This window comes from Syngnathus floridae, chromosome 17 (genome assembly GCF_059516105.1).
Source record: "Syngnathus floridae isolate MCC-2025c chromosome 17, RoL_Sflo_1.0, whole genome shotgun sequence".
NCBI lineage: Eukaryota > Metazoa > Chordata > Actinopteri > Syngnathiformes > Syngnathidae > Syngnathus > Syngnathus floridae.
Genome location: NC_142429.1, coordinates 9,159,187 through 9,173,581, shown reverse-complemented (window position 1 = coordinate 9,173,581; position 14,395 = coordinate 9,159,187). Strand labels below are relative to the sequence as shown.

At 41.6% G+C, this 14,395-nt stretch overlaps 2 protein-coding genes across 2 annotated transcripts; one reads left to right on the top strand and one right to left on the bottom strand.

The window, feature by feature from the left end:
- Nucleotide 1: 1 nt before the first annotated feature.
- xylt2 (xylosyltransferase II) lies at nucleotides 2–8,013 on the bottom strand. Its single transcript, XM_088357250.1, has 10 exons — nucleotides 7,800–8,013; nucleotides 5,202–5,724; nucleotides 4,936–5,111; nucleotides 4,066–4,268; nucleotides 3,664–3,744; nucleotides 3,224–3,440; nucleotides 2,875–3,051; nucleotides 2,349–2,801; nucleotides 1,927–2,260; nucleotides 2–1,604 (listed from the first exon to the last, which is right to left on the bottom strand). The coding sequence occupies exons 1-10, from the start codon at nucleotides 7,929–7,931 to the stop codon at nucleotides 1,282–1,284; spliced, it is 2,619 nt and encodes an 872-aa protein (XP_088213376.1). The 5' UTR covers nucleotides 7,932–8,013; the 3' UTR covers nucleotides 2–1,281.
- Nucleotides 8,014–8,468: 455 nt separating this feature from the next.
- On the top strand, nucleotides 8,469–14,157 carry LOC148384268 (uncharacterized). Its single transcript, XM_088357935.1, has 5 exons — nucleotides 8,469–8,858; nucleotides 9,399–9,508; nucleotides 11,292–11,384; nucleotides 11,652–11,822; nucleotides 13,224–14,157. The coding sequence occupies exons 1-5, from the start codon at nucleotides 8,708–8,710 to the stop codon at nucleotides 13,404–13,406; spliced, it is 708 nt and encodes a 235-aa protein (XP_088214061.1). The 5' UTR covers nucleotides 8,469–8,707; the 3' UTR covers nucleotides 13,407–14,157.
- Nucleotides 14,158–14,395: the final 238 nt, after the last annotated feature.

Here is a 14,395-nt window from a genome sequence, read left to right as displayed (position 1 = left end):
ATCCGTGTCCTTTTTTTTATTTTTATTGATGTCCATGTTTCTTGTTGACATAATCCCTCTCGTTAGTTTACCACAGCAGCAAGGACAGAAAGCTCAACCTCTCCATCACTGATCAGGAAATAAAATGTAGGTATACCACATTCAAACAGTACACAGTATAAAAATAACATCTGCAGTTCTTTTTTTTTTGCAGACATGGGGCTTCATTGAAGCAACTGTTCTGTGCAAGGTAAACAAGGTCACTTGAAAAACACAATTTCTAAGAACATAAAAGACCCTATTAAACGTGTTAAAATTGCACATCTTGGGAACCTTTAATCCTGCAGTAAACAAGTCATCTCAGCTAAGTAAAGGCAGCTTTGAGTTTATCGTAATATTCTTAAAATAAACCCAAAAGAAAATTATACAGTGTTTACCATTTGTGGTCACGAAGTGTTTCTCCCTTGAGTGGAGCGCAGACCAGACCTATGAGGAAGGAATAAAAAAACGGCATCTACACAAACATACACGCAGCATGAAATGTAACTGTAATTTGAATTTCCTCTCTGCAAGCAGTGGCAATAAAAGACATTAACACAAATTTTAAGAGCACGTGGACATTGAATGAAGCTATCCGCAGTTTCCAGACACTTTCTGGGAGCATGAAGCTTTTAGCCTTGTGAACATTTTCAACATGTGTAAAACTAATGCTTTGCCAAAAAAAAAAAAAAAAAAAGAGGAATGACTGTTAATATATGTGACCCACAATAGCAAATAAACTGACCTTTTTTCAGCTCCTCCTCAACTGAATTTTGCGTAACGTCACCTAACAGTATAGTGCACTTGTTCCATGTCCGATATAAAATGCTTCAAAATAAGCATAACGAGAGCTTTGTTCTATCTTCAGATGTGAACAAAACACGGTGAGAGACTTAGCTGAGTTCAAACTGTATCTTGATTCCCAAGTAGAGAGAAAGTCACTATTTTGTGAAGATTGGTGCTTCACTCACCCATCTGCTGTCAGCAAAAAAAAGAATAATACAAATAAAATGTATCAGGCATTCATATTATCCTGCAAACCAAGAAAAAAGCTTCTTGGCTCGCAGATGTCAATGTGCAAATTTCCAGCATTCACCAAGTCATTTCTACCGAGAACGTTGTGACTTTTCAGTGCAAGATGTCATTGTTTTTGTGGCCTTTAGCTTTGAGCCAAACCTCCCACACACAAAGTTCTCCTGGAGCTGTCATGGCTGCTTGCAGCCTCCGGCACAGACTTCCTTTATGTCCGCCCCACCACTGGGGCTACCTGATTCTCCCGTCACTTTTCACCGGGCCCAGTTCAGACTTTGGGTCCGGGGACAGGGAGCTCCAAGTAGTTTTGGAGCACGGCACCAAAGCTTTGCAAGATGAAGTCTGCGCTGTGCACAGGTTTCCTGTAACCCAAAAATTTGACACACTCCAGTCAACCCAGACGTCAAGGGGCGGGCCCACAAACTGGGCGTTTCGTTGCGCTTCCAGCGTGGCAGGCTCTTGAGGTGGCAACTTCAGTATGGAACTCAAGTGCTGGAAGCTCTGATCCACGTACAAATTTCCAGGTGGGCCTGCATGCAGCCAACTGTCCTTATCTGTAGGAAATGACAGACACTTGTTTTTTTTTTTTTTTTGCTCGTGATTAAAATATACTAAGATGATCAATTGCAGTCAAATCCAAGGGAGGAGTATATGCACTTGTTGGCCCTGCAGGAAAACAAGCTGCTATTGTAAAGAGCATTCTGCCATCTTGTGGTTCTTTTCTGAACTTCAGTCTTAACAACACCAAAACATGTTTGGCAGCTTTTTGACATGCAAAGCTTAGCTCTCAAAATATTGTGCATGTATGCAAGAGTTACTTTTGGCTTTCCACGGCATTTGATGTGAACGTGATAATTAATAAGATTTAATTCTCACCTTTGCGCAGTGGCTTCTTATCTTTGAAGCTCAAAGGTACGATCAGGAAATGAAGTTGGGCCACACGCTGCCACTGTTTCAATACACGCACCGTCCAAATGCCAGGCCGTAGGGGGTGCTGCAGGGGTGGCTTGTAATGTGTGTATTCTGTATCTGCATCCACTGTGATGTCATACGAAATTGCCACCACCTGAGCCGGGTCAATCCACACGATGGTGGCGGTGAGGTTGGGCCCGGGAGCCCATTTCTGAACCGCAAGTGGTTCATCCAAAGGGCCGATGATCCCGCCGAAATTACGAAATACTCTTTCCTTTGGATCCCATTCTGTACTGATCTGTTAGGGAAAAGGATGGAGGGTTTAAATGACCTGATTGTTTCTGTATTTTTTTTTTAAACCAATTATCCCCTCAGAGTATGCTCACCTCAAAGTGTTTGAGCCTTTCAAACTCTTTAAGATTCTTCTCAAGGACCAATGCCGTCTGGGGCACAGCCCACATCTCTATTGACTCCTTGACCTTTGATCCCACAGCCTGAACTTCCTGACGTATCAAGTACCCTTGAAAGCGGTCATCGTAGAAGTACAAGTGCACTGACAAAGGGTAGCCGATAGGTTCAAACCTGCAGGTGTCTTTTTTGCCCTGAGGCGTCGCGAGGCTTTTCAAGCCCAGGCGAAACAAGGAAGCATGAGCGGTGAGCATCACATCACTCAGCGAGCCTATGCCATCCATCTGCTCAAACTGGTTCTCCCAGTACGCCTTAACGGCAGCAGTTCCTGGTGCGTACTGGCCGTACAGGTGCGTGTCCAGGATTTCAATGGCTTCCTGGTTTATTGACGACTCAAATTTGCGTGCGAAGAATGTGGGCCGGGATAATTGCTGTGGTAAGAAAAAAAAAAAAAAGGTACACAATTAGTGGTACTAATTTAATGTCTTGTTTCGAGTCACGCACCTGGATGCGGATGAGGTCTTGGGGTTTGAAGTCATTGGGAGAGCAACCGCACCAATCCACAATGTGCTTGTACTGGCATTTACAGCCCAGTTTACGATTCCAGTTGGTCACACGGAGGTTGTTGTCCACCAGGCTGTCGCACATGTGACTGTTTCCGAGCACAGTGTGGAAGAAAGACTGAGAAGAGAAGAAAGTTACAATCTGATTATGAGTATAAACGTATCCTGACACTTCTGGGAACAAAAGCAGGCAGTTAGATGACACGGGTGAAGCTTCCTTTTATCCTGAGCACAATGCACAGCGCCATGTCACCTTATCTCCTGTGAGGGTCCACCTCAGGCCGACTCACCTCAGCAGGGAGCAGAGTATAGGAATAGAACTGCTTCAGTCCCGAAACCAGGTCGTCTTGGGAATTGATGACATACTCCACAAAGCGGCGGGTGAGCGCAAACCAATCGGATCCACCCGACACTTCCAGGCCATCGGGAATTTTGCGCTCTCCCAAGCGCCACATGTGGTTGTCACACTCGTGAAAGAGACGATCGAGGCCCTGCTTTTTAATAAACCTTCAACACAAAACATGTGGATGAAGCATTTGGAAATTTCACCAGGATTTGTGAGTTTTAACTAATCAGCGTGCTACCAATCATACGCTATTAGCAGCATGTTATGCTAGTTTCTCGGCACTCTCCAATTCCAAGCCAAGTTAGTGTGCCAGCATGGTTGCACAATTGCCGCAACCTTTTATTAACTACATTTTTTTATGTATTACATGACAAGAAGTCTCACCGGGTGTTCTCTCTGCCATGGGACTTGAGGAAGTTCTTGTCTCTGTGTTGTGATAAAAAGGCCACCAGCTCATCATTAGTCCTGCAGGGTAACAGAAAGAGCAAGTATTAAATGTAGAATTCTTAAAAAAAAATCTCAGAAAAATTATTTGGAATGTGGAAGTGACCACACATCATGAAAGGAACAACTTTTACATGGAAAGCGCAACACGAGTGTGACTAAATTTCCCCAAAAATCTGTTAAACTTGTACCTCGGCTAATTTTGGACTCCAAAATGAGAAGTTGCATCACGATCGAAATGTTCATTCATACATGAAAAAACAATGCAATGCATCATGCAGTGGTTGTCATATATAAATTACTGTGTATTTGGTCTACATTGTTTTGATAAACTTGACCAACCTGGTGGGGAAGTCTGTGCCACTGAGATTGATGAAAAAATCCCACTTCCAATCCAGCAGGGCCAGGAGGTCCTGCATGCTGCGTAGGTACGCCTTCAGCAGACTGGCACCACCCCAGATGGTCACCATTCTCCAGGGCGTGGCACGTATATTTGGGTACTGCTGGGCTATTTGGAGGACTTCCCGGTGCATGTAGCCCGACCGCTGAACACGGGTTCAAAAGTGTAAATGAGGGCACGTTTTGGTGACGAGCACACAAAACAAAATGTTACAACATCGAGCACAAATCATGCTATAAATAAGTCATGTATCTATAATTATATTACAGTGCACACCCTTGTCAAATTTTAGGAGAAACTGCTCAACAAGGGTGACGCATAAGAGGGGAACAATCATCCATGTGTAACCACTGTCTTCCAACTGTATGACTTACAACTAAAAATAAATAGCTACATTTGCTGAATTAGCAGCGGCTTGTTTCCAGACCAACACACCTAATTAAACTTTCCGGTGAGATAAGCGGTTCAAAGAAATGAATCATTTGAGGACACCACTTGATTAGTCAAGCTCGACAGTCTGAATGCACCAGACAAAAGTAGATTTTCTTTTCCCCTCTATCAAATTAAAACAAAATACTGCAGTCTTTCGAAAGGTGGAGTGCGACGTTTAATGCTGTCGCTTGACCTTTTGAACTTCAGCAGCACGTGAGGGTGGCGTTCACTAAATCCAGCTGCTAAGAATAACATTGCTTTATTCTAATCCCCTCAACCATGCTGTCAGACCCGTAGGATAAATGTAACCTACGCCAGAGGAAAGGTAGACATTTTTTTTTCAGCTCAGTGCAGCCAACACTAAGTCCTCGTCGTCTTACCTTGTCTACATGGATGTAGTAGTAGTGATCAGAGTGGTAGATGGCTTTAATGAGACGCTTGAGCTGCCGTACAGAGCGGCCGTGGACCATCAAGACGAAAACCACACGGACAGGGTTCTCCACCTTGGCCAGGCTGTTGTCTAGTTCGCCAACTGACTGAGCAGCACTCAATATGCCTAATGAAGGAGGATAAAAAATATATATATATATTTTGGGGCTTGTGACTTTGAGAGACAATGTGAAATAAACAGATGGTGGTTTGTGACCTGGCTGAGGGCAGAATTGCGGAAGGTCATCCGGCATGAGCTGCCCGGCCTGATGCATGCAAACAAGGTTGGCGATCTCCTGGCGACACTGCTGTGAGCTAGCACGATGCAGAGCAGACCACGCATCCTTACTTATGATGTCACATTTGGGCTCAAAATCACTGCTGGGGGATTGGCGTGCCCCGTCCACGCTGCCTGGCTCCCCTGGCAAGGCGCCGGTTAACTTGGCCACCACATCAGCGGCGCCTCGCATCTCACTGAGGTTACTGGATGGGTCGTGGGGTGCTACACCGTCCAATTCGGTGCCGGTTTGCCCCTGCTCGGGGGGAGGCTTCAGCCTGACTCCGGGCTTTCCTTGTTTTTGACCAACCCCTTTTCTAAGAGCGCTGGTTGTCGTGCCTCCGGTTCTTTCCAGCCTGCCCTTGTTACTTCCAGACAACGCAATGTGTCTTTCTAAAACCGTGGCATCCCTCCTCTGATCCTGGCTGTTGTTGTCGGGCAGTTTAGATCGTCTTGCTTTTTTCTAAGGAGAAAAGCTAAGAGTGAGTGAAAAGAGGAAAAACCATGACATTCGAAATCTAATCTTGCAAACACAACAGAAAAGAACTGATAACAGATTTTGATGACGCCAGTTCCTGTAAAAAGTCCACATTAGGCATCACCAAAGTTATTTTTAACTTGGCTGATTATTTCTTTTTAATCAGCTAATCTGCACAAGCATTGAAAGACATAACAAACCCAATGGATCACTCCAGAAAACTGTGGCAGAGATTTGAGGGGGAAAACCATACGCTGGTGACGTGTTTGCGCACATTCCACACACGCATGAAAACGGCATGCAAACCTCAAAAATTTTAACGGCTTAAAAAAAAAAATCGGGGAGCTCCACATTCAAAGACGTCCACAATTTGAATACATTTAGCCTTGAGGTTGAATTACTGCGCTTCACGATTTATGTGTGTGCATAAGACAGCTGCCACTTAACGTAACCAAAAGGAATTCTTACTTCCCTAAACTGTTACTAGAATGGTTCTGCTTATTCAGATTCCACTCATTCATTTTATGACTTTGACAGTTTGACCCTGGAATTTTTCATTATTTGGAAATTGTTCTAAAAGCCTGAAAGACTATTTGCCTAAAATGTACGACACACTCTCCTGAGCAAACGCTCTCATGCAAAAGACGAACATCCTAAATTTGTAGCTAACGTTCCAATTTTCCTTATCAGGCGTTTGCACAGCTTTTAATTAACACCATCCTGTCAAAAACGTATTGATTCAAAGCCAAGTTAGCCAGCCTCTTTGCTTCCAATTAACAAGGAGAAAAACCGTATCAGCATCGCCATTCTGTGAAGCAGCAGAAGCGAGCGTTAAGTTCCAGCCACCGCTGATAACGACTTTTCAGTCTTTTCAGTCCTTCCCTTCTTATGTGAAAGCTTTTAATATAACACATTGTGATGACTTGGTGTTATTAGGGTGCGATGAAAATTGACAGGCGTGTCGCAGCGTAATTAGATTATGAAAGAAAGCAAGTTAATGCGAAATCCAAAAAGCTGGGAACACTCAAGTCAAACACACCCACATGAGGACTTTAAAGAGGGGCCAAGTGAAATTTGAGAGTTCGAAAATGCTTTGTTGAGCATAATTCTGCTGCATGTAATATATGAAGATGGGGGATGTTTTTGAGCTGAGAAATAAAATCCACATCCTGAAACCTAAAATGTTTTGGAAGTTCAACTGCACCTTTTTTGGTCTGGCAAACACACACTCAACAAGGGCTAGAATGAATAACATGCCAAACTTTTTACAAGTCACAGAAATATAGTTTTTATCTCACATTTCACGTCACATTCCAGTGTCAGAATGAGAGATACATAGCGATTGTGTCCGGACTTGCCGGCATAGATCCAAAAGTTAACCTGCCACGGCGGCACTGCCTCAAAAAGTAATTGAGTTCCAGGTGTTCTTTGCAGATCTCATACAATTGAGTTCAAATGTTGGTTGAATGTCTTCTCAATCTGCAGGACATATATTTTAATATTCATCAAGGGGCAAAACATCCCCCCACAACTAAGTCAAGAAACTTTTTGTCTCTGTATTAAATAAGTTTTGGACTATTTCTATGAAATTGGATACGTGATTTTGGAATCTTCAAATCAAAGTACTTTACATGTTTAGGAATGTGGACATTTTTCTATATAAAGCGGCTTTGAGTACTAAGAAAAGCACTATATAAAACTGATCTATAATTATTATGGGCAACGTTATCTTAATTGTGATAACAGTTAGAAAGTACATCAAGACTTCAAGAGGGACTGCTCGAGTACTCGAAATGATGCTATTCATCCCCGCCTCGGCCAGCCAAAATATAATTTGTTTTTTGTTGTAAGAGTTATCTGTAGTATGTTAATCCTAAAGTACCCAGGTCTGGTTCTATTAAGTACCAACAAAGCTTCTTCTCAGCTAAACAGCCTCAGCTAGCTGTCTGCCTTAGAGTGACGTTGAGCTAAGCTAGCGGTTAGCAGCTATATCACCGCTAGAAATAAGCCCAAAAGGAATTCGTGTCATCCTGCTTAGTGACAAGCGGGCCGTCGCTCACCTCCGCCTCGCCCTCTTCCAGACTTTTCAGGCTCCACACGACAAGACTTTGGATGAGGAGGATGGTTAAGGCAGCGGCGATAGCTAGTTTATATCGTCGGAGGAGCTTCTGCACCCTCGCGCTGGCCGCCATTTTTTCTTCAGCTCAATAACTTTGAAGTCGCGCGCGGATGGAAGATTCGGAGATGCGCGCACTCGTACGCGCCTGTGTTGCGCGCATGTCTTATAAAGTTAACGACTGTTACTTGAACGCTTTTAAACATTAAAATTCAAAGTACTGATTGAACCAATCAAACTACACCAGGGATATAGAAATAAAGATATAAAGAAATAAAGAAATAAAGAAACACTATTTTTGTATACCAAGGCACAATTACTGGTGTAGCATCTTGGATTTCATGAAATTGTCTTTTAAGTGTGAAAGTAGAACCATGATGACTAATTCTCTACTTTGGTTACTTGTTTGAATACAAATCATCTCAATACGGGACCCCCGTTTCCAGGGTAACAGCAAACCACTCCACGCATTCAGACCTCCATGCTGGGGTGCCTCCGTGGAGGAAACAGGAATGACATTAATCTTACTATTACATGTGCAACGTCAAAACTAATGACTGTTGTCTTGTGTTGAGCATGTAAAACATATGCAAATGTACTTTTTTCTTCTTTTTTTTTTTTTTTTTTTTTTGAGGGGGAGTCACCCAACCAGTAAGCTGTCTGTAGTCTGACCGCTGCTCTGGTGACGTCAGTGCGCTTTCAGCGGCTCGTAAACGCGGTGGTGTGTTTACAGAGCGCCGGACACTTGAAGATCCGGCTTACAGAGCGCATGTGGACTGTCAGCTTGTTGGATTACACCATGTGGAAGAGCTACCAAGCTTGCCTCCAGTATAGACGCTCATATTTAAGAAGATGACAGCTTTAGTGTTAAATCTGATGAGTTCGGGGACATCTCTGAAAGCAACATTAACTGTTTATACATCAGAAATGTCTGCAACTGCAAGTCCAACCATTCCCTCTTCTCAGATGACATCGGATCAACTCACCGTGGTCGCTGCTTGTTGTGAGTATATTTGTAAAATATCTCTTTTATTTTCAAACATTCGTCCTTTCATTGTATTATGAGAAAGTTTTGATTTTTTTCATATTATATTTCACTGTGTGGCAGGAGGACATATTTTTTCTCAGATGAATTAGCATTAATTTTAAAATGTATTAATTTTTAAATCGGAAATCATGGAAAATGGGATGTCATGTGCGAAAGTAAATGCTCAATGAAATTAAATGCTTCTAAAACCAGTTTATATGTTTGCCCAGCCAGTTTAAGTGAGGAAAAAAATGACATTTTCTATCAACATTTAACCAGAAACAGGAAGTGGGCGCTTCAGATTTACTTTCTGAGGCAACACAAAATGATTTCTTGGCTGGCAGATACATCACAGAAAATACCACGTTCAACAAGTGTTGTCTATAAACAGACTTTCAATCAGTTCAATTTCAATTGAGTCAACTATATTCAGTATTTTAATCATTGGTCTTTCAAATTGTTCCAACAACAAACTAAAAGCCTGAGATGAAACCTTTTTCTTTTTCTCTTTCACAGTTTCCTCCCTGGTGTTTTTTGTTGTTATTTTGGTGCTCCTGTCCATCATTTACCGCAAAGATCCTCAGTGCTGCAGATTGCGCTCCTATCAAGGCCCACATGCTGATATGGTAAGTCCTTGCAACAACAACAAAAAAAAAGCTAAATAAATAACTTTTGTGCTGAGTAGTCTTATGACATGGTCTACATGTTCTCTTTTGAGATGAGACTGAGAAAATGAGAAAAGACCACACCATGTGATCCGACTGTGTCGCAATTAGCAAGTGTCACATTCAATTTGCACAGCGGTGTGAGAAGTTCTATATTAAACCTGATATGATCATCGTCTCCTAATGGATTTGCCACAGTCAATTGCTTTGACAATAATAAACGTGGCACTCACAGCGATGTCATTTTTCCTCGATAGAATTCCAAAACTCAATCTGGAGTTCAAAAGTTCACCAAGCAGTGGCATGTATGCAGATTTATTTTTGTTTCAACAATGTGAGGGGCATAATCTCAGCCAAATATGGACTATCAACTAAAGATAATGAATTTGAAAAGCTGCTGGGAGATAGTGAAATGTAAACACACCAAAGAGGTAACATTTTCATTCTTTCTGCTTCCTCTTCCTGACTTCTTCCTCACCTCCGTGAGTCCCATGGGGTGATGTTTCACTGTTATCTTCTTATTGCAGGGGCATGACTCATAGCTCTCTCACCACAACTGACAGGAAACTCAGTTCAGTTACAGTTTTAACGGAGACACCACCAAAGAACTTAACGAAGCGTTTCACCAAGAACAAACTGAGTTGAACTGAAGCTTGGGCCAGATGTGGTTGATAAGATAAGAGGCTGGTCAAGAGTTTTTTAAAATTTGATAAAAGAGTTTCACTGTCAGCATTGTTTTGGAAGAAAAGTGAAGTTTAAGAACAGACGCACTTGTTCATTGTGTTGCTTCGGGACATTTGCATGTCTTCAACTTCATCGTCACATACCTTTCCCTGCTTCACTTTGCACCATGAATAGCTGACAGACCCTCCGGTGGGTGTTGGGGACGCAACGAGACAATGGGTCTCCTTTTTAGTTTGCGCTGGTGAAAAAAGGCACGCTGCCCTTGGGATCCTCCCCCGACTTCAGTGCTGATTTTACACGGTTGTGCTTTTTCACACAAGCTGAGTCAATGGCTGGGACAAAAGGACAACGCTCCTTTTTTTTCTCCTTCCTTTTTTTTTTTTTTTTTTTGCTTCTTCAAACTACCAGCCAGTGAGGGCAAAATGACCCCTGACATCACGTTTTTAGTGTCGCCCTGAAATGCTGTGGCAAAGGTCATTTGTGTGCGTCTCTTAAAATATAAGTGATGTCATTGTGCATTGTGGCCTGGGAAAAGTTTTATAATTTAATACAACCTGTGTGTGTTCAAATTTTAGTACCCCTTTTATTCTCCTGCTAAATTTAGTCGGGTAACAAATTGACTTTGTTGTAACGCCGCCCTAAATGACAAACGAGGTCATAATGTGTAGTGGAGTGTGCTCGTTAAGCGCTTAAAAAGGGGAATGAAGAGATGCTGAAAAGGCCAAACTGTGTGGTTTGTTGCCTAGGGACTCTGATGACACAGTAGGACGCCATATTGTTCCCCAAACAAAGGCGACTCATTTAGACCCAAGACAATTACCTTGTCTTCCTCGAAGGCTCCCCCTCCCTTCCGAGATGCCGACACCTCATACAGTGAGACGTTGACAGGTTGTGTTGTAAAAAGGGGGGGTGCGAGGAGCTTATTGATTAGATAATTTATGGTATTGCTAACCAGTGATTAAACAAGGCATGAAAATCGGAAACACACATGTGACTAATTGAGCCAAGCTTATTGACTGACAAATGCCTTTTCATGATTTTATAGTTTCTTGTTTTACAGGATGCTCCTCCTCAGTACTACAGCAGCAGACAGACACTGATGGGATCATCATGTTTAGAGCCGACACATTTTCTAGATGGCAACAATGCCGATGTAAGTGAGCCGTGATGAAAATCTGCACGGAAACACGTGAGAATTTACTTTCTGTTTGTAAAAAGCAGAGTCTAATTCAACATTGTGCAACTTATTGAACAAGTTAGTGAATTGGATTATATTTCAGCATTGCTCATGCAGCCATAGCAACATATAAAAAAACAAAAACAAAAAATTGATCGTTATTTTCAAATTCTGTATGCAATTATAGATTGACCCTAATAATGACCCCTCTGTGTTTTATGGCCTGTGTGATAATATGCGCAGGGAAGTCAGCTGTTCTATGTCGGCCTACCCTCCAGCTACAGTCTGCCCTCTCTGGAGGCCCCCCTGCCCAGGCTTCCCTCCTACGAGAGTGTCCGAAAAAAGGATCGCCAGAGGCAGATCCACATGATGATTGCAGACCGCTTTGGCCTCAATGGGCCTATTGAGACGGAGGTAGGAAACATAAAAGTTGGAATAGGCACTTATGCTAGATAACAATGATGTTAACTCCATCAAGCTTATCTGACAGGTCCTCAGTTATGCTATTAAAAGGGTTGATAATAATATCATAACATATTATATTCACAGCTCATGAAGTCATATTGCATACACAAAACATGCTATTAAGTCACTTACCACATTTCAAGGTTTTACAGTGTTGATCTTTGGCTGAGCTTTTGACTCGCTTCAACAAACAAAGTAATGAGAGAAAGGCACATCAAACATAATTAAAGGCAGCACCCTGAACGCAAACAATGTCAGAGGAAAAACTGCTTTGTACTCAGTTTTTACCGCTTTGACCTTTTCTCCTTTTTCGTAATTAAACAATCCCAAGCGTGACTGCTTATATTTTTTCGATATGATTGACCAGCATGCACACCCACGTGTTTTTGTCTTTGGTCATCCAAATGAACGCCCCCCCCCCCCCTATTTTCAGACTTGGTTAGACTTTCAATTGGTTCCGTAATTTCCCCTGTTTGTCCTTTGGCCCGAGGTATGATAACAGTAAACGTTGCAGCCTTCAATGTGTGTGATGATAAAGAGTGATGTTGTAGAGTGACTCCAGGGTCCCTGAGCAATTAAAAGATAAGCCAGACTCACTATCCCAGATGTGTTCAGACTTCAGAGAGATAAAAACAATCATGTTCCAGGTGGTTAACTTGAAATAGATGAACTGTTAATGTAAATAAATTTGCAACCAAATGTAATAATATCATTTATTATCACATTCAACACCTTAGAAATCAAGAAATCCTCCAAAACGATAACCCAAGGTTTAGTTCTAATGAGACAGCAAATCAATAAGTAGTTAATTGTAGTGAGTGAATTAATGGTGCTAATTTACTGTCACCTCATAACAGAAAAAAAAAATTCAGACTCACTCTACTGATGTCAGATCACTTTACTTTATCTTGAACTTTTAAGTAAATAGCGCTGTTCACTTCACTATAATCTCCTTAATTATTTTATTTACAAAATATCTCTCTTGTGCAACAATGTACAATCATTACAACATTCTGGATTGTTTTCTTCCCCAAAGCAATAATTAACCACTTTACAAGCCAAACCCAACAGAGCGGAAATAAATTATTCATTTTTCCTATTCCCCATTCACAGATTCATTTATTCACTAGAGCCTTGTTATAAATTACTTGCTGCTGACAACAAGGCCGATGTCGTCGATAAATGCATCCCTCCAATGATAAGGCCAACTAGTTACGCAATCAATAGCGTAATTTGAAACCAGGGATGCTATAAGGAGGAAAGTGATAATGGGTTCCTAGGAAATATTTTCAATTTCAAGCAATGAGTTTGTACAAATTGTGATATTTTATTTCCCAACACTCTTCACAGCCACCTCCATCATATGAGGAGAGCGTTCGTCAGTCCGTGGTGCTGCCCTACAATATCCTCTCATCAAGTTTGGATGCTTCTCCCACGCTGGGTGAGCACACCAACTCTGCAGCTGATGTTCAAAGTGAGCCGCCACCTCCTCCGGTCAGCTGTGAGAGCAGCGACAATGTTCTTCCTGTATGACACCCACGCTGGATGAATGTCAACCACTGGACAAATGTGGATTTTAAAACCATGAAATGGTTTGGAACTATTGTGTTGATTGAAATACCTCAAGACTGACATCTGGTTGTCAGAAGCTGCGTAACCAAAGAAGAGCTGCACACATTTTTGTGCAACACACACACACAAAAAAAAGACTTAATGATGCTGGTACAACTTGAATAAGATGGTAAAATAGAGACTGCATGAAAACTGTGAACTGAAGGATTTGAAATGCCAAAAAGGTTTTTGTTTTTTCTTGGAGGTGGGTCATAAAAATATTGTTATCAGTGAAAGATAGGTTTCGATTTGCGGTTTGTACACTTTTTTCTGATTTCCAAGTCTATGAGTATTTTTGAGTGGGCTCAACCTATAACTGCTCATAAAACAAATAGGGCATGTGCTAGATGTTGATAAATTAGGGATTCTACTGTTTACATCATGCAATTAATTTCCAACAAAAACAATGAGAACTGAGTTTTTTGACGTTGTATTTTTGACGTTGATTTCAGCTACATTTTACACTGCATGACAAATAGGTATAAAGCAAGTATCAGTGAAAAGTTAATAAAAACATCCATAATTCTCTTTTTAGACCTGTCATTGTTACATTAGTTTACAGACACTTTGTTTAGCCCTCTTTTTTTCCCCTTTCAGTATTCATCGTGTTTTTTTTTAAATACAAATGTACCAAATTAAATGTAAACCTTTTAATAAAAAATATGGTATAACATTAGAGCTGGTCTTATTGGGACAACAAGATGGATTGGTCATTCCAAAACATTTTCTGCCCCATTCAGAACAAGGATAATTAGGAGGATGAAAAAATTTGAAATTATAATACATATTTACATATACTTTTAAATTAGTACAATACTGGCACAGTCCCGGTGGCGACCTTACAAAAATGGCTGCCGATTGCGCCCACAGTCAGGTCGGAAATCGACGGAAAAAGCCGAAGTTCTCCGAAG

What these genes read in the sequence shown, in the direction of transcription:
- xylt2 (XM_088357250.1), bottom strand. Translation starts at nt 7,931, where the DNA reads ATGGCGGCCAGCGCGAGGGTGCAGAAGCTCCTCCGACGATATAAACTA. An exon ending in ATACTCTGCTCCCTGCTGAG is followed by an intron (nt 3,052 to 3,223) that starts GTGAGTCGGCCT and finishes TTCTCTTCTCAG; the next exon opens with TCTTTCTTCCACACTGTGCT. An exon ending in AAAGGCTCAAACACTTTGAG is followed by an intron (nt 2,261 to 2,348) that starts GTGAGCATACTC and finishes TTTCCCTAACAG; the next exon opens with ATCAGTACAGAATGGGATCC.
- LOC148384268 (XM_088357935.1), top strand. Translation starts at nt 8,708, where the DNA reads ATGACAGCTTTAGTGTTAAATCTGATGAGTTCGGGGACATCTCTGAAA. An exon ending in AAGGCCCACATGCTGATATG is followed by an intron (nt 9,509 to 11,291) that starts GTAAGTCCTTGC and finishes CTTGTTTTACAG; the next exon opens with GATGCTCCTCCTCAGTACTA. An exon ending in TAGATGGCAACAATGCCGAT is followed by an intron (nt 11,385 to 11,651) that starts GTAAGTGAGCCG and finishes TAATATGCGCAG; the next exon opens with GGAAGTCAGCTGTTCTATGT.